This window comes from Colius striatus, chromosome Z (genome assembly GCF_028858725.1).
Source record: "Colius striatus isolate bColStr4 chromosome Z, bColStr4.1.hap1, whole genome shotgun sequence".
Taxonomy (NCBI): Eukaryota; Metazoa; Chordata; class Aves; order Coliiformes; family Coliidae; genus Colius; species Colius striatus.
The window spans coordinates 8,385,636-8,404,108 of NC_084790.1; the positions used below are offsets into that span (position 1 = coordinate 8,385,636).

At 49.0% G+C, this 18,473-nt stretch overlaps 1 protein-coding gene across 1 annotated transcript; it reads right to left on the reverse strand.

The window, feature by feature from the left end:
- Positions 1–4,858: 4,858 nt before the first annotated feature.
- Positions 4,859–14,936, reverse strand: NR2F1 (nuclear receptor subfamily 2 group F member 1). The gene is made up of 3 exons (XM_062017654.1): positions 14,449–14,936; positions 10,853–11,380; positions 4,859–5,822 (listed from the first exon to the last, which is right to left on the reverse strand). Exons 1-3 carry the CDS (start codon positions 14,897–14,899, stop codon positions 5,542–5,544), a joined length of 1,260 nt encoding a protein of 419 aa, XP_061873638.1. The 5' UTR covers positions 14,900–14,936; the 3' UTR covers positions 4,859–5,541.
- Between the last annotated feature and the right edge of the window lie 3,537 nt (positions 14,937–18,473).

Consider the following 18,473-nt stretch of genomic DNA (forward strand, 5'->3'; position numbering starts at 1 on the left):
GTAAGCAAACAAATAGTTTCATGTTAGGGACTCTCGACTTGTGGCTTGATGAATAGAACACGACAGAGGTAAATGGCTCTTTAACTCATTTAGAAATAAAACTCTTTGGCTTCCGAAGTAAAAGACCTGGTGACGCCATAGATCCTGAGCAAGCACTTTAACAAGAGTTTTATGAGTTTCCACTTGTGTTCTCGGATCTCCCTCTCACCACCTCTCTGACGCCTCTGATTTTTTCCCTTCTCTCTTTTTTTTTTTTTTTCCCCCTGTTTTGTTTTGTTTGTTTGGTTTTTTTTAACAAAACAAAATAAAGCAGACCACAAAACCCAAACCAAACCCCTCTCTTTCTTTATCTCCTCCCTGCTCTCCTTATCATTAAAAAAAAAAAAAAAAAAATCTCCTCGGAAACCTCCTGGGCAGGATCGGATCCCCCCCATCACCGAGAAAGCCGTCAAGTTCGCAAGGTGCCCGGTCCAGCTAGGGTCTACCCATGGAAACAGAGAGCTGTAGCTTTTGAAAAAAGGTATTTATTCGACATCCTTACTCCGATCGGGAATCACTGCAGGACATTCATCCTCAGCTTCTCTGACCCACTGGGGATTAAAAAGTGGAGGGTGGCTAAAACAAATAAATACCATCTCACGTCAAAGCGACTGTGAAAAAAAAAATAGAAAAGGAGAAGTTAAAGACAAATATAAAGACAAATTTCGTGGAAGTCAGGTTGTTCCTGGAATTAGCCCCAAGGTGTAAAGAAACAGGAAGAAAAGTGACGAAGTGCGACTGGACTGATTCCTGCCTCTCCCTATAAGAGAAGGGGATAAATATATGGATTAAAAAAAAAAAAAAAACCAAAACCAAAAGTAGAAAAACCCCTCAGCGCCAAACTCAGTATTTCAAGACTTAAAAAATAACCCCTTATGTAGTGAAAATGTCCCCACGAAACCGGCAGAAGGATGCCGGCAGTGTCTGCCATAGACGTGTACATGCCTTTGCAGGAATAGCCAGTGAATGGCTGACTGCCTGGCCACGGGGCTAGGGGGGTGGGGGCGGGAGGCAGCGGCCTGTGTCAAGCCTTGACCCCTCTGCTACCCTCCTTCTCTCTGTCCCTCTGTTGGAGAGTCGGTCCAGCCCAGCCGGGGCTGTCAGCCTTGCCTGTGCGTCCGTCGGCAGCGGGTCACGTCTTCTGTCTGTTGGGAAGGGGGTGTCGGGTTGCCATAACCCACAGTCAATTAAAAAAATAAAACAGATTTTAAAAAAAATCCTAGAGGGTCTATTCAACTTATTACATCGGATAAAATACACTTCTCTCTCTGTCTGGGGAGCTAAACAATTTCCTGGGAGTGAAGCAACGAGGAATTCACTTTTTGTTCTGATGTTACTCCTGTCTCTGTTTGCCGTGAATCCCAATCGAAGTTTTCCACGGGAGACCTTCCACTCACCCAGCAGGTAAGAGGCCTTGGCCCCTGGACCCACTACGGTGAGAGAGGCCGCTCTATGGAGTCCCATCCCCACGCATCCCACTTCCACCTAATCTCGAGGAGTCTGGAGAAAGTCAGGGTGACTCTTTCCCCCCAGTCCCAATGCTCGGTGTGGGCTCATTACCCTTTCCCCTGGAGGTGAAGCGGGTGGGGGTGTGGAGTTCGGAAAGTCCAAAAGGAGAACCCCCGGTGGGGAGGGAGTGGGATGTTGAAAAACCTTCCCTTCGCCGGGCAAGACATGCAGAGAGGTGGGGGGACACACACAGACACACGACCCCTGCCCGGCTCTGCCTCAGCCGGCACACCCCCCACCACACCGTCTCAGCTGGGGTTCAGCCTACCACTTAGCAGCATTTCCAAATATTTATTCGATTGAGTATATAGAAAAGGCCTAATTGGGCAGTGGGAGGAGGCAAGCTAGTTAGCAAGGAGCTAAGAGGTTGGGGGTTGAGGGGGTGCCTTTGTATCTGCCGGGACGTCAGCAGGTCTGCTGCTTGGGACTGGGGTGGGAGGGTCTCTCTCTCCCTCCCCAAATCCCACCCACCCTTCACTTTCTCTCCCCCTCCCCAACCTTCCCTTAGCGGTGAGCATGGAGGGGTCACGGAGCCCTGGGAGGCATGGAAGGATGGAAGGATGGAGGGGGATGCCCTGCCGAGAACCTCCTGAGGAGCCTGGGGGCCATAAGATCCCCAGAGGCAGCGCCTGGGTCCTCGGCGGCAACAAGGCAGGAGAAATGTAGCTGAATTTGGTTTTAAAGCAGTATATTGCAGGTTATGAACAAGTCAGCAGAAACTTGAAGAGGGACTCCAGCCCCTTTCCACATTCTATTATTATTATTATTATTATTATTATTATTATTATTATTATTATTATTATTATTATTAAATAGCACTCAGTGATGCGATCATACAATATTCTTAACTGCCTTATGAGTGTCTGAGAGTCTAAGAAGGAAAGTATCCACCGACACAGCACAGACTGGGTAGTTAACACTTCAGAACGCGATACCGTCTTACAAGCAAAGTTTAATAAGGGATTGAAACACTTCTTTCTAGGCACATACATGGAAATAAGTGCATCTCTTACACCTCTTCTACACCTGCAAGTTTCTTGGCAATTGGTGGATTATTATTATTCATAAATATGAAAATTAATTGAAAAATAAGTTTTTGACCTATGAAAAAGTTTCTCTGTTTTCATCAGTGGGATAACACTGTAATGAATATATTTACATCTCATTGGAAGAAACTGAGTGCTGTCTTTCCCAATATCCCCGTTTGTTTGTGGGGTTTTTTTCCCCCTTTTTTGTTGACTTTTAAATTCTTTTTTATTTTGTGAAATTTTTTTTGCCCCCTTTTTTTCTTCCCCTTCTGTGTGTATGTGGTATTTATGGTTTTTTTTCATGGTTTGAACCACTAATCCAACTGGGTTTCCAGTCACCCATCCCACTAGAAAGCAATGCTGAAGAGCTTCTTCAGCACCTGTCATGGTTGAGCATCCTCCCCCATGGGCAGACCAGAAAGACTAGTGGACTCATTCTGCACAGGGAAGGTGACCAGGTCTGGGAATAAAGTTGTCACCTACACAGCATCCAAGAGAGTGAGTGTCTGTCTGTCTGCCTTATTCTTGTCCTCATGTGCCCAGGTCCAAAATAATATCTGTCCCCTCCCACCCCCCACCCCAGCACCTATGACTATAGGCCACTTCTCCATCTTGAAATGAGCTCTACTCCCATAGAGGATCTGCCCGCAATGTTGATTATCCAGCTATAAGTGCCTACTGTATAGAGCTGTTCTTGCCTCGGATCTGCTGCGCCTAGAATATTAAAAACCCCAAGCGGGTTGGATTGAAGGATCTTGTTAATGCAAAAAAAAAAAAAAAAAAAAAGAAAAAAGAAAAAAAAAGGAGAGAGAGAGAGAGAGAAGGAGAGTACAGAGGACAGCAAATTAAAAAGAAAACATTGCCCATGACTCCACAAACTGAAAAGCCTGCCTCATCTGGGTTTGTTTGGAGGGCACGGGAGGTGTCTGCATGAAGAGGGGAATGTTATTTTTAAAGATCCAGCTTTATTAATACGTTAAGAAAGAGCTCCCTTGGTAGTATGTGTTCTTACAGCTCCGTCTCAGATCCTATAAAACATTAATGCACTGAAAGCTGTTACAGAGATCTGCACCACCAGCTAGAAGCATTGTGAAGCCTTTACCTTCAAAGGAGCTCCGTTACAGTAATGATTTCTAATTTTCTTTGCAGAAAAGGAGGAACTAAAATGGAGTGGGGCTCTGAGCACTGAGTGCAGGCCCCTGTGGTGGGCAGCCATAGCGTGGGAGGCCTTGGCCCCCGTTTCGTGCATGGCCATAGCCCATGAACACATACAAAATGCACTGGCTTGCCACCCAATGAGCAAGCATCCAGTTGGATTTCTATATTAATGGGCTGGGAATATCCTCCACGCACAGCAACTCGAATCAGAAGAAACAGGGAAAGGTGTTTCGGCTAATGGCAAGCCCAATTCATGCACACTGGAGTACATGCCAGGGTCTGTAAGCCCTTGGTGTGGAAAAGGAGAGGGAAGAAGCAAAAAAAAAAACCCCACCCCAAACCAACCCAGGCCCTCAAAAAGCCACCATGCCTCTAAGAAGCAGGAGTCATGGCTGTGGGTATGCTTCTATCTGTAGGTGAAGTGACAGTGGCATACAGTGGCTTCAATGCATGCCCATGGTACCTAAGAGCAAGCAGCCAGGTGTGAACTCAGCAGAAACTCCAGCTGAGGTGTTTCAAAAAAATAGGCCAGCATGATGGACCTGTCAGCCTCTGTGGACTCTGGCATGCTATTCCAGGGTGGTGAGGTCATCTATGGCATTGCAGCTCCCTGTTCCTTCTCCTTAGACCTCAACAGCCCAGCCCTAGACTTTCACCATCAAGTTCGTTTTGGAACATCTCATGGGTTTACACAACATGGTTACCCCTCACAGTATTTTTTTAAGTTCTCCCTTATAACATCAGCATAGGAGTTAAAAAATCCAGGGAGATTTGTTGTTGTTGTTTGGATGGGTTTTGTTGTTTTGGGGTTTTTTTTTTGTGTGTGAACTCTTGGCACCTTTCAAGCAACAAGACTCATGGGTTGTGGGGTGATAAGTTGAATTTTTTTGCTAAATTCTTTTATTTTTGTTTAAATTCTCACTTCAATTTTAATTCTTGAAGAACAGCTTCGACAACATATATCGCACTCATTATAAGAAGCAAAGGGTTATATCAAAAATTATTAGTATAGAATCACAGGAAACCTGGTTTGGAACCAGAAAAAAATACAAAACAGATATAGATACATAGACACAGGACAATTTTTTTTTTTATAATTATTTGGAAAATGTTATTTTCCCCTAATTCTTGTTTCCTTTTTTTGTCTTTATGCGCATACAATGTTTTAAGTTTTACAAAAAATGAAAATAAAGACTAGTATTTTACAAAATGAGTAACAATGCTCGTGGTAAGTGTTTGCGTGTGGATTTTTTTTTGTTGTTTTGTTGTTTGCTTGCTTCTGTCGGCTTTTCATTCTACACAAAGTTCAGTTCAGTTTCAACGCATTTTGTTTTGTTGGTTACTGTACAGCATATATCAACAACAGTCCACAATAAATCCTGGAAGATCCAGTATCCCCTTCAGGTTTGATTAATATCCCCTCAATACTCATTTTTTTGTGGTTTTTAATATATTTTTTATTTTTTTTTCTTTTTTTGTCTGTTTTATTATTATTATTATTTAATTCTTTTTTCCTCCTCTCCGAAGAAAAAAAAAACAAACCAAAAACGGCCAAAAGAAAAAAAAAAACCAAAACAAGCGACAAGCCACCACCACCTCTTCCTCCTTCTCCTCCTGCACGGACGCGAGGTCCGTCCTTCTCCTAACCACAGCCACACCTCTGCTCCTACTCGGCCCCTTCTTTTGTTCTGTGTCCGCCTCCCGGGCCCCCCCCCCCCGCACCCCGACTGCCCCCTCGGTGCGAGTGCTCCCGCTCCCGCTGCCGCCGGTCCGCCGCCGCCTCTCCGCCGGGGGTGCGGGCCGGGCTCTAGGAGCACTGGATGGACATGTAAGGCCAGTTGAAGCTGCTCCCCGACAGTAGCATGTCCCTGATGAGGGTCTCGATGGGGGTTTTACCTACCAAGCGGACGAAGAAGAGCTGCTCGATGACGGAGGAGGAGACGGTGCGCAAGGAGGGCAGCCGCAGCAGCAGCTTCCCGAAGCGGCTGGGTTGGTTGGGGTACTGGCTCCGCACATACTCCTCCAACGCGCACTGGGACTTCTCTTGCAGGCTCTCGATGTGCGCAGCATCCGACAGGCCGCAGGCGTCTGCCCGCCGCACCGCGCCCGCGGAGGCAGCCGCGGAACGGCGACGGAGACGGGGGGGAGGAAGGAGAGGAAAGGGGGAGGAAAAGGTTAGTGGCGGGGAAGCGCAGCGAGAAGTGCTGCTGGGATGGGGGGGAACCCCAAGGGCGCACCCAGCCATCTCACCCCATTCCATCCCGCTCCATCCCTCACCGTCGACGAGTAAATAAGAAGGCCTGTCCACTCCTAGCCACCCCTGTGGGTATTTCCACGGGATGTCCACATATACGCACATTCCCTCCCGGCCCCGTGCCCCCAGCACACGTGCTCCCTCCCCTGCGAACGCTCGGCGCCGGCGAGAGCGGTGCCGGCTCCAGGGAGCCGGGATGCTGGAAAGCGGGAGTTAGACCCCGTTAAATGACACCGGGGAGAAGCGAGAAGGAGAGGTATTTGGGAAGATAATAATAATAATACTGATAATAAAAGCTATACATATGTAGATAAAAAACCAGAGGCGCGCACAGACAGAGGGAGACAGAGGGAGTTTGTTGACATGGCTGCGCATCCGAGGGAGGGAGGCAGCGCCTGGGACCCTCGGCGGTGGGCAGGGAGCCGGCCGGGGGAGTGCTGGAGAGAAAAGGGGTGTCCCCGCCCCTCTTCTGCCTCTGCCCCGTCGCCGGCAATGGGCAACGGACTACGGCTTTGCAGGCTGGGGCGACAAATCCGGCGGAAAAGGGCTGGGTTCGCAACGCTTTACGCTGAGCCGGCGTCTACGGCTCTCAGACACAAAGCTGCAGCGGGTTAGCCTTGCCTGAACGTGGCCTGTGAGACTCTTGTCCGTTTGGCACGTAAACGGCTAGAAACGTAACCCTGGCACTTCTCAGAGTGATAGGAACTGGGCAAACGCATACTAATCTGAGAGAAGAAAGCCTTCACATCCATGCATTTGTAGCTATACGCGTTATTCTGCCCATACGCGTGTGAGTAGAGACATGCTGGGGGTTACAGATGCATCTGTGCGATGGAGGGAGGTAAAGATACATCTATCTCTGTGAGCACGTCACCTAAAAGAGGGCATAATTTTGCATTGGCTTCTTGTGGAAGCACTTGCAGAGGAAAGTACAGCCATTGAAAAGTGGTGGGTATGCCCGGATGGTTGAAACCATCCACATTGTTTCCGAGATTAATAATAAATATTAAAAAAAAAAAAGAAAAAAGAAACATAACACATCAGGATCAGAGGGAGGCAGTCAGCTGGCAGTGCGGTTTAACACAGATCAAAGACAGACTTTGCTAATATAGAGACCCGTATATGAATTAATGCATGTGTTAATGGCCCCCAAAAGGACACGACAAAATTGTGAATGTAGAATTATGACCCTGGAAAGACACAGCAAATTATCCAAAGCCTCCTCCTGCCTTCAAAAAAAAAAGAAAAGAAAAGGAAAAGAAAAGGAAAAAAAAAAGAAAAGAAAAGAAAAGAAAAGAAAAGAAAAGAAAAGAAAAGAAAAGAAAAGAAAAGAAAAGAAAAGAAAAGAAAAGAAAAGAAAAGAAAAGAGAAAGAAAGAGAGAAAGAGAGAGAGAAATAAAGAAAGAAAGGGAAAAGAAATATCTGTTGCAACTGTGTTTTTGAAGTTTTAGTCTTCCCTTATCAAGAATTGTCTTTACAAACACTTTGGAACACCATCATCTATGCTATGACCTCGAGCAAAAATACAAATAAAACAAGCCATAATTCAGGATTTTCTGAAGAGAAGAACCTCTGACCTGAGCTGCGGACTCGGCATCTCTCAGACCATTATCTGAATGGGGCTGCTCTGCTAACTCCATGCTGTACCTTCAATGCAACAATAGTTTGCTACATCTAAAGCACCAGGTTGCAACCTATATACCTATCAAAAGCTTAGGCCCATTCTCGCTTGCAACATATATTAAAAAACACCAGCATGTTCCTATGTTGATTGCCACAAATCACACTCCGTATTTACATATATCTTGCTATTTTACATGCATTATCTGCCCATTATGCATTAAGATCCCATTCAACTTCCAAACAATGCAATATGAAAGGGTCTTACTGACATCTTACCAGAGCTCTTTTTTTTTTTTCTTTCCTTGATGTCCCATATGTCACACCCTTAAGGTTAGTAAAATATTTATCAGACATTGATGGTAAGTGCACCTATAGCTGCAGGTTACTGGACAATGTGGAGGGGGGAAGTTGGTGGCTAGAAGGGCAACAGCCTGGGGAGAGCAGGGGGAGGAGGTTGAGAAGATAATGTTTTAGAAGAAGGCTTCACTTTAGACCTCCAAACACTCAGAATTTTCTTATGTTGATAATATCTACAGAGCTTTAACGATTTTAAGTGGTCTGGCATATGCCTTTACTCGGGATTTTTGCTCCACATCCTTATAGGTGGTGGCGGAAAGGCTTAACTCTCTCCCCTCAGAATGGGATTAAAATTAATAACAACAATAATAATTAAGGGCTACACAGCTCAGTTAGGTGATGGAGTCTGGAGAGGTGAGGTCCCTGGTATAAATGATGCAATCCGCATTTGCTGGAGGTGAATTATTATTCCATCTCAGAATGCGGGCTAATGTAAAAATCCTGTGCGTGTCTCACTTTTTTTATATGGCAGCCTGTCAATAAGGGAAAGCTCTATATTTCTTCTTGCAGTCTATGGAAAAGAAATTATGTAAATAAATAACTATTACTGTTCAGCACACTCCAGCCTTCCCCTTTGTAGTGGCGGGAATGTATTTCATGTTACGTGTTTGGAAGAGTTTAGTGTTGAGAAAATATAGATGTAATCACCTGGCATATAACTAGAAATCAAAGTTCTTATTGCACTGTGAATAGATTTATTGGATTTATGTAATCTGACTCTGTCCATTCCTGGAAACCTTTATTTATGATGAGGTAAATGTAGATGCAGAAATCAATAACTCTAAAGTTTTGGAAAGGTGGAGAGGCAAAAAAGAGGAAGCAAAAAAAAAAAAAGAGGAAAAAAAAAAAAAGAAGGCAAGAAACAAGCAGGTTTTGGGTCATGACCCAGCTGTTGGACAGTGTCCAGAATTTTACGGATTAAATGCCTGCTATCCGGAGCCCGAATGTAGAAACCACAACAGGGGAAATCTATGCCAGCTTTAAATGCTCAGTGCTCAGCACAAGGTTTGGGACAAGATGACTAAAAACGTCTTCTCCGTCAGTCAAAGTTTGTTTAAAAGTTGGACGACTTTGAGAAAGTCTTTCCATGAATTTCCCCCCGGCTAAGCCATCAAAACAAGTTTAGGGAAAAGTGCAAATGTGCCGATGGAGGTAAGGGGTAGATTACTCCTGACAGCTGTATTTCCATTTTCTGGGATTCCCCGGGCCATCCTGCTCCAAAATAATATTGTTATTTCCTTTCTGAACCACATTTATACTCTGATCCCGGTGGAAAGGGGCTTTTCCCTTCACAGACATTTAGTTATGGGGGTTGTTTCTAACAGATGTAAATGAAAGGCTCCCCTGAAACCACGTTTCTAGTCAAGGTCGTCTGGGGAAGGGAAATCGGAGGGGGAGGGGGGTAGGGGGAGGAGAGGAGAGAGAGAAGAAAGATAAAAAATAAAATACACCCCACAAGATGTCCCCATCTGGGGCAATCTCCTTTGGCAGGCAGAAGGGCTGAGGCACAGGCCAGTGTCCCCTCCACCTCCTACTTAGAAAGAATATCTCCAAGTTAGAACTGGGGGGGAAAAACAATACAACAAACCCCCCAAAAAATCCCCAAACCACCAAAAGAAGAAGTGTTGTCTCTGATGGGGAGATGGTGATGAGCACTCTGAGATGGATGAGGAGGGGAAAGCCTAGGAGTCTGCAGAGTTAAATCAGCTGGCAGGTCTCTTTGTCACTTTTGAAAAACATGTTTCCATCCAGAAGACTTATTAAAATAAAATACATTAAACCGTCGAGCTGGCTATTCAGTAAATCTTCCATTTGTTTTAAGATCTGCATGTTATCCTTTTCAAAGAAATATTCCCTCCAAGGCTGCAAGACTGCATTTGCACTGGAAGTAAAAGGGGGCAGTCACAGTACACGTCTCCGACCACCCTGCATACAAATTAGATACTCCTGTCTAAATAAATTATCTGACGCTCAAATCGATATTAATACCACATTTGCTACATTACAATATTGTGCAAATTTAGGAGTCGTTTTAAGACAATGTAAATACTATTTTTCATGCATGGAAAGCAACAAATATTGATGGATTATAAACTGCTTACTGTTAAACAAGGCCTTTGAACGATTTGCCATCTTTGTTCAGGAATGCTTTTAATTTTGCTCCGGCCTAGTTTTTAAGCAAGATTTATCGGAGCTGTTTAGTTATCGCTTAACCAGGAGGACCGGTTTGGAAACCAGGACAGGAGAGGAGCGAAGGGAAAGGGAGATGATGGGGGGAAAAACCCCAAATCAAACAACAACAACAACAACAAAAACCCCCACCAAAAAAAACCCCAAACCACCAAACAAGCAGAAAAAGTGGCAACTAGCCTCATCGTGGCGATAATTAGAATAATAATTTTTAAATGACACTGCCAGGCCTCTTATCTCGCCTTGTTTCCATTTCCTGTATTTCCTCCACATCGTTGGCCTTTGATGTTTATAAATTTCTCCCTCGCAGGTTACAATAATAGAAGACGTATTATATTCTTACAGGCTACGACCAGAGCACTTCAAAGGCGACACTAATGCACTTTCCCGCTAGTTAATTCGAACCATCGATCACAGGGAAAAATTGTTAACATGCATGTTTCCACCGCCTCCACCTAATTTGATATTTTTTCATAGATTTTTTTTAGCCTTTTTTGGGGGGGGGAGTGGGGGGGTAGGGTAGATGTATAACGCCATGATCTGTGGGGCTGAGAGAGAAGTTGAACCCTGGGCTTTGCGCTACCTCAGTCTTCCTCCTCTTTTCTTGAAAAAAACCCAAAAACATCCATGACCCTTCCTCCCAATTTCCTCCCCCTTCCTCCCTCCTCCTTTCTAACACCCCCCCCCCCCTCACCTGAAGTGAAGAGAACGATGGCTTTCAGGCAGCTGTACTCGGCCGAATCGACGTGAAGCGCCTTCAGCTTCTCCACCTGCTCCTGGAAGATGCGAATGTGGTCCATGAAGGCGACGACACGGTCGGCCGACATGGGGGAGGCGTGGAGGCCAGCAGCGGCCAGGAGCGGGGCCACATGGAGGGGCATGGAGCACTGGGCAGCGTTGAGGACGAAAAGCTCGCTCCAGGTGAGCCGCAGTAAGGCCACCTGGTCGGTGATCTGCAGGTCGGGGAAGAAGGGAATGTTGCGGGCCCACTCGACGGCGCTGAAGAGCAGGCGGGCGGCCAGCTCGCAGATGTTCTCTATGCCCATGATGTTGTTGGGCTGCATGCACTGACTGCCGTAGCGGGAGGTGGGGTAGGGCTCGGCCCGCAGCAGCAGAGAGATGTATCCCGAGAGATAGCAGTGCCCGTTCAGGGGATCGCCGTTGGTCAGGGCGTACTGGCCGGGATTGGGCTGGGTGGGCGGCATCCTTCCTCGCTGAACCGCTGACAAAAAAAGAAGGAGAGAAGAAGAGGAAATGTGCATCCAGGAGGCTCGCAGGCATCGCCCCGGCGGCGCTGCCAGACAGCCGGAGACAATGCCGGGCTCCGGTTCCCCCCCCCCCGCCCCCCCTCGCCCCCGGCAGACACACAGGCACGGACAGACAGAGGCATGCGGGGCCGGGCAGCTGCAGCCGACCTGCATCCCCCCCCCCCCGCCAAGGCATCGGCCCCGACCCCTACTCAGGCAGCCCCAGCCCAGCGGTAGCCAAGCACTCCCAGTTCCCCCCCCCCCCCCGCCCTCCCCCGCCAGCCCCCAAAGCAGACAGGCTTCACAAAATAAACACAGATTAAACAAAAAGAAGGGGAAAAAACCCCAAGGCAAACAAGACAAATCCATAACCTCCCAGTCCCCCATCCCACTCGCAAGAAAAGGCAACCCCCACGCAAAAGAAAAAAAAAAAAGAAAGAAAGAAAAAGAAAATCTAAGAAACCATCCCGGTGGTGAGAAAGTGGGGTTAAAAATCACAGTCAGCTGTTAAAAATACAGCCAGGCTGTGCTGTGGATCCCAGCCGTTTGCCCTGGTAGCATCGACATTTACAAGTGAACTGCTGTGCCTTTTTTTTCTTTAAATAAAAATAAAATAAAATAATTCATAAAAACAAATGTGTCCGTATTCTTCAAAAATGCCGCGTCGTCACCCTTCCAGCTGGAGCGGGTCGCAGCCCCCCAGCTCCCCACTGCTAACTTTATTACACAGAAACAGCTTTCCATAGAGAATCCCCCTCCCCCGCCCAGCAAGTTCTCCCTGCTAAAAGGAAGAGAAAGATTAAATATTATCGGGATTGGGGGGGGAAAGGGTGGGGGAAGAGAAGTAAAACAAAAAGGTCCGAACTTACAATAGCCAAACATTCGTGGAGGAAAAAAAAGGGGACGGTGTAATTAATATCTTTGGTGCGCTGCTGCCACTGCAAAAGCCTGCAGTCAGCGTTGCACAGGGAATGCACAAGCTTGCAACTGCAAAAACACTGGATTCATTAACCATCTCCACACAGAGCGTGAGCATGCCTCGAGTCCCGAAAGCTGACCAAAGTTGGGTGGTTGTTTTTTTTTTTTTTTACAGCGTGTGTGTGTGCGTGTGCGTGTTTCGCTCCCTCAGCGCCTGCAGCCGCACGCCATGTAAACAAAGGTAACTTCAGGGGAAGACACGGCCGCTCAGGCGTCCTCCCCACGCACACGCACACCCGCACACGCACATGCACACGCTAGTCACTCATCTTTCCGGCGTGAAACACATTTCCCTCAACTTTCCCTTTTTTTCCACAACCAGACCTCCCTGGCCGGACACCTCTCCTGCTGCCCTCCAGCCCACCTCTTCCTCTTCAATCTGCTTGTAAACTTGGCAGTTATTTTTCAATTAACCATCAGCACAATTCTAACTGGGGTCTTTTTTATTTTCTTTTTTTTCCCTCCTCCTTCTCTTTTCTTTTTGCCCCCCTCCACTCCCTTCTCTCTCAGACGCCTATCAATAGCCCCTGAAAGCTACCAATGAAGTCGTCATATTTGCGAGCTCTTTCAGATCTGCAGCAGCTTCATTCCTTTTCTTGTGGCATATAAAATATAATTTTAAAACCAATTACGGCAGTAGTAATCCCCGCTCCGCAAAATTTACTGTTTGGCTGATGTGACTCTAAGACATCTTTAACGACAGTCACGGGGTAAACTTTAACTATACACCGAGAAAATAAGTCTGGAAGAGAAAGGAGGGCAGGAAATCTTCCTACGCGAGAATGAGCCCGAATGCGAGGAAAACCACAGCGACTTTTGGAAAGAAGAAGAGAAAAAAAACGGGGGGGGAGGGGGAAGGAGGAAATTAAATAAATAGGAGAGCGGTTGGAAATGATGAGGAGTCCGCTGCCAGATGCAGGCTGCGGGTTCTGCTAAAATGAGAAGGACCGGTAAATAGGTTATAAATCGCGATTTGTATGCAGGCTTTAAGGAGAGGGTGGAGTTTGATGAAGAAATAAAATGAGCAGCATGCTTAAAAAAAAAAAAAAAAACACGAGAGAGAGAGGAAGAGAAGAAATGACAGAAGTACAGAAACCCGGTTCAGTCACAAACTTTGCTTTGAAGGCATGGAGGGAAAACAAGGCCAAATCTCGCACAGAAACACACTCCGGGGCAGTGGGAATCAAGGGGAAACGGAGATACAGTAGCAAATTTCCCCCCTCCCCTTCCTCCCCCCCCTTTCCTCTTTTTCAACCTCTTTCTTCTTTTCTTCCCTACCTCTAAGTATTTCATTTTTCTTTGGGGAGAAAAGAAAGAAAAAAAAAAAAGAAAAAAGAAGAGGATGGAAAATGGATCTGCCGAGAAGTGTTAGGGGTTTAAAAAGAAATGATGGGGCGGAAGCGGGGGGAGAGCTGTAAGGAGGGGGAGAAGGAAGCTGAATGGAAGCAAATCTCGTACGGGAGAGATGTATCTCCCCCCACCCCCCCTCTCCCCGGTCTCATGCCAACAATAGACAAAACCACATCCAAACACACGTACACGAGGAGATCGCGGCTAAATGATAAATATTTAGCGAGCGATGGTCATGGTAATAACAACAACAATAATAATAATGATAAATCCCGGACACAATGAGTGGGGAAGGGGCGAGCGCGGCAGTGGCAGGGAAGGGGGTGGGGAGGAGCGCGAGGAGGGCAGGAGGCACACACCGAAAAGCAAAAGAAAACACCACCAACCACCATCGACAATAACAACAAAACCTGGCGCAAAGCTGCCAGATGGAGTGCAGGCAGAGGGGGAGATTGACATGTGCATGGAAAGAGAGACCCAGATCGCCGCAGAGGGCCGTAAATATATATGGGTGTATATATATATGTCTCTCTATATATATATCTGCACGCCGCGCGTGTGCGCGTGTGTATATATATGTACACGCGTAGCGGCGCGCGTGTGTGCGCGTACAGACAGGCAGAGACAGACAGTCGGAAAGCCCCTTGCATACGCAACGCCTGCGGAGCCGCGGGGAAGAGGGAGCGAGATAGCGTAGTAGGGAAGAAATATTCACCTTCCCGCCTCATGCCCACTTTGAGGCACTTCTTGAGGCGGCAGTACTGGCACTGGTTGCGGTGGTGCTGGTCGATGGGACAGTTCCTGTTGGCGCGGCATGTGTAAGTTAAGTTCCTGCGGACGCTCCTCTTGAAGAAACTTTTGCAGCCCTCGCAGGTGAACTGGCCGTAGTGCTTGCCGCTGGACTTGTCCCCGCACACCACACATTCGATGTGCTGCTGGCTCTGCCCCGAGCCTTGTTGGCCAGCTCCCTTCTCCCCGGCCGTGCCCGGCGTGGAGGGGGGTCCCGGCTGGCTGGGGGTCTGCGGGGTGTGCGGGGCGGCTGAGCCCCCCTGCTGCTGGGGCGGCTGCTCCCGGGCCGGCTGCGCCGCGGCGGGATTGGGGCCGCTCGGGGTGCCCCCGGCCACGTCTTCCTGCGGATCTCGCCAGCTGCTAACTACCATTGCCATATCTCGGGCCCAAAAAAGTGCTGGGGAGCGGCGCGTCTCGCTGCGGGCAGCCGGGGAGAGAGGCGGGGGGCGGGGGGGGGGGCGGCCGGCCGGGCGCCGGGGGCGACCGGGGAGCGAGGGGACCCTGCCTGCCGCCTGCCTCCGCCTCGGCTGCCGCCGCCGCCGCTGCCCTGCTGCCGCCGCTGCTGCCGGCTGGAGCCGCTCCTGCCGTTTTCTTTATTTTATTTATTTTTCGCCGCGAGCCCCCCTCCTCTCACTCGCGCTCTCGCTAATTCTTTTTTTTTAAAGGGAGGGGGAGGGGGCCACGGAGGATTTTCTCCCCCCCCTCTCTCTCTCGCTCCCTCTCTTTTTTTTTTTTTCCTTCCCCCCCTCTTTCCTCTTCCTCCTTTCCCTTTCCTTCCCTTCCCTTTCCTGCGCTCCCCCCCCCCCTAAAATACCCGCGCCTGACCGCTTCCCCCCTCTGCTCCCGCTTTCCCAGGCTCTCAACTGCTTCTCCTCTCCCTCCTTCCCCCCCCCCCCCCCCGCCGCCACTTCAAGTTGCAAAATCAGAAACGGCAAACAAGGCTGTCGGGAGAGGCATTCAGGAGAGTAACACGCCGGACACGCACACGCAGGCAGACACGCGCGCACACGCCCGGCACACGGCTCCCCACTCGCGCACACGCACACACGCACGGGCACAGGCACACGCGGTCCGGGCGCTACGAGCGCGGAGGATGTGCAGGCATAGAGGAAGCCGCGGCGCCGCCGAGGAGGAGGAGGAGGAGGAGGAGAGGGAGGAGGAGGAGGAGGAGGAGGAGGAGGGGAAGGAAGAGGAGGAGGAGGTCGCCGCTCGCCGCCGCCGGGGCCCGGCCGCCGCCGCCGCTCCCGCGGAGGCTGCTTTCGTCGCCGCTGCCGCCGCAGCCGCTGGAGCCGGTGCCGGTGCGGGCTCTCGGGGAGGCGGGAGGTGGAGAGAAGAGCCGTCCGCCGACGATCAGGGCATGGAGGTGTCCGGGGGCCAGGTCCAGGGCAGGGCGCAGTCAGCCATTCAGGGCGGTGGAGCCGGGAAGCGCGGCGGAGGCGGGCGGGGAGCTGAGGCAGTTTGATCTCCTGTCGCCGCGGCGGCGGAGGAGGAGGAGGTTGCCGGTCGCTGCTCTTTCTCTCCCGAGCTGCTCTCTCTCGCTCTCTGTCTCTCTCGCTCGCTCGCGCTCCCTCTCTCTCTCTTTTTTTTTTTTTTTTTAAAAAAAAAAAAAAGGAAAAAATCTCAAAAAAAAAAATCGGATGTGACTAAATTCGCAGAGGAGACGAATTCACGGCGAAGTGTAAAAATAGAGAACGGGAATAATAATGACACGCGCAGAAAAAAGAGAGATCCAAAGTAGGTCGGGTAAATAAATCCTCTTCTTTTCCTCTTTCTTGCTCCTTCCTTCTTCTTCTCCTCCTGTGAGAGTGCACGATGCTGGTGGCGAGGGGAAAAAAAAAATTAAAAAAAAAAAAACGGTGGAAATCGCCCCCAAAACGGTTCTTTTTTTTTGTTGTTTGTTTGCCTAGAAAAAGTATTTCGGGTAAAAACTCATCAGCCAGAAGCGAAGCCCTCCCCCAAAATAAAAAAATAGGCAAGAATAGTCAAAATAATAACGGTATTAAGATGTGAACGCGTTCTCTCTCTCTCTCCGGGCTTTTTTTTTTTCTTTCCCTCGTCTCTCTCTCTCTGCTTTTCCCCCCTTTTTTCCTTTCTTTCGGAGATTTTTTTTTTTTTTTTTAGTTTCACCTCTCTCTTCTTCTCTTCTCCTGCAGGAATGAAGCGAAAGACACAAGGAGGAAGGGTGGAAAAAAGAAGAAAAGGAAGGAGAAGAGGGAGATGAAGGGGGGGAGAAGGAGGGAAAAAAAAAAAAAGCAGACAACTAATAGAATATGCAAGAAAGGGGAGAGAGAGAGAGGGGGAGAGAGAGAGAGACCCAAAAAATGAATGCGTTTAAACGGGAAGCCTAGCAGAGCAATGTTTCCGAAAGGGGGATCTGCGCGAATGTCTGTATATAGTGAACTTTGACACTACTATTGAAACTGACAGGTTTCTATGGAGATCGCTGCCTTATATGGAGCTCGTGTCAAGGAGCCAAGAGAAGGGCTGCTGGCAACTGATAATCAAAGGCGACTGACTGGTCAGAGCCCTGAGCTGGGGGGGGGAATGGGAGGCGAAGGTTAGCCAAGCCTCCCGCACTCCATTGGTTACCCCCCCAGCGCTTTCTTTTTTTCCCTCCCCCCCCTTTTCTTCTTTCTTTTTTTTTTTTTTTTTCATTCTCCGCTACCTACTGACTGGGATGGGGAAGGGAGGGGAGGAGAAACGGGGGGAATGAGGGAGGGAGGAAGGGAAGGAGGGAGGGAGGGAGGGAGGGGAGAGTAAGGGAGGGAGAGGGGATTCTTCTGACAAGCACAATTTACATTGAGATCGCCCTGCGCTGCTATTTACTTTGAGACCTGATTAGTATGGGTCGTCTGCGGTCCACTCCCCCCCCCGCCGTCCCCCCCCAGTACATCGAGGGTGCATTGCGATAGGCGGACAGGGGGAATGAAAAGCGAACGGTGTGGGCTCCCCGTGAAAAGTTGGTGGGGTTTTTTTTTGTTGTTTTCCCCCCTCTCCCCGACTCCCCCCTCCACATCTGAAATCGCTATTTCTCTCACTCTTCCCTATCGCCATGGCCAAGGGTTTGAACGATGGAGAAAACCACGCTGGCTACGCGAAGGAGCCGGCGCGCGTGTGAGCGCACCTTGCACACGCACAGACACACGTCCACGCGGTGACATCTCTCCACGCTCCCATTCCACTTTGGGCTATTTTTTTTTTTTTCTCTGCTCCGTCAGCCTTCACTCCTCACAGAACGTATTCACCCTGCGCTCTCCGATTATCACGTGGGAAATCACACCCTCACTCACTTTGATTTCTTTTAATTTTTTTTTATGTGGGGGAGATATTAGCGGACAGAACAACCTCTGAGCCCAATGCCACCCCCTCCTTCCCCCCAGGGCACCTCCTCCCCAAATGAATTGTCCTCGCGGGTGGCGGGGAGGGGGTGTGTGTGGAGAGGCCGGGAATTTGGAGGGGGATTGCGGCGCAGTGCCTCCGCGCTCCACTCCCCTGCGCTGCGCTCAGCGGCCCCGCGCGGTGCCGGCGGCGCGGAGCGGAGCGGGAATCGCTGGCGCCGGCTGCCATCTAGTGGGCACGAGTCGACGGCCCGGGGGAGATGGGGGGCGGGGGGGAGCGCCGGGGGTGCAGTGCCTGTCTGCGTCCTCGCACACCTCCTATGCTTGCTTTTCTTTCTTTTATTTTATTTTTTTCCCCCTTTCACTTCTTTATTTTTAGTAGAAAACTACACTGGAAGGAACAACCCTCTTTTTTCCCAATTTCTGTCCCTCTTTATGAACAAGATTGTCTTGCCCGGAAGCCTTCCTCTTTTGCCAGAGATCTGAGATTCACTTTAGGGCGAAAGATTGAGTATGATAGAGAGAAAACAAAGTGTGAAAAAAACCCAACAAACCGCCGTCGCCACCCCCCAACTCGACACCCTACCATTTTCTTAGCTCCCATAAAAGTTTA

Bases quoted from the DNA above. Each gene is read 5' to 3' on its own strand.
- NR2F1 (XM_062017654.1), bottom strand. From the start codon at position 14,899: ATGGCAATGGTAGTTAGCAGCTGGCGAGATCCGCAGGAAGACGTGGCC. The intron at 11,381-14,448 runs GTGAATATTTCT...TTTTTTTGTCAG, and splicing joins AGTGGGCATGAGGCGGGAAG to CGGTTCAGCGAGGAAGGATG. The intron at 5,823-10,852 runs GTGAGGGGGGGG...TGCGGCGGGCAG, and splicing joins CATCGTTCTCTTCACTTCAG to ACGCCTGCGGCCTGTCGGAT.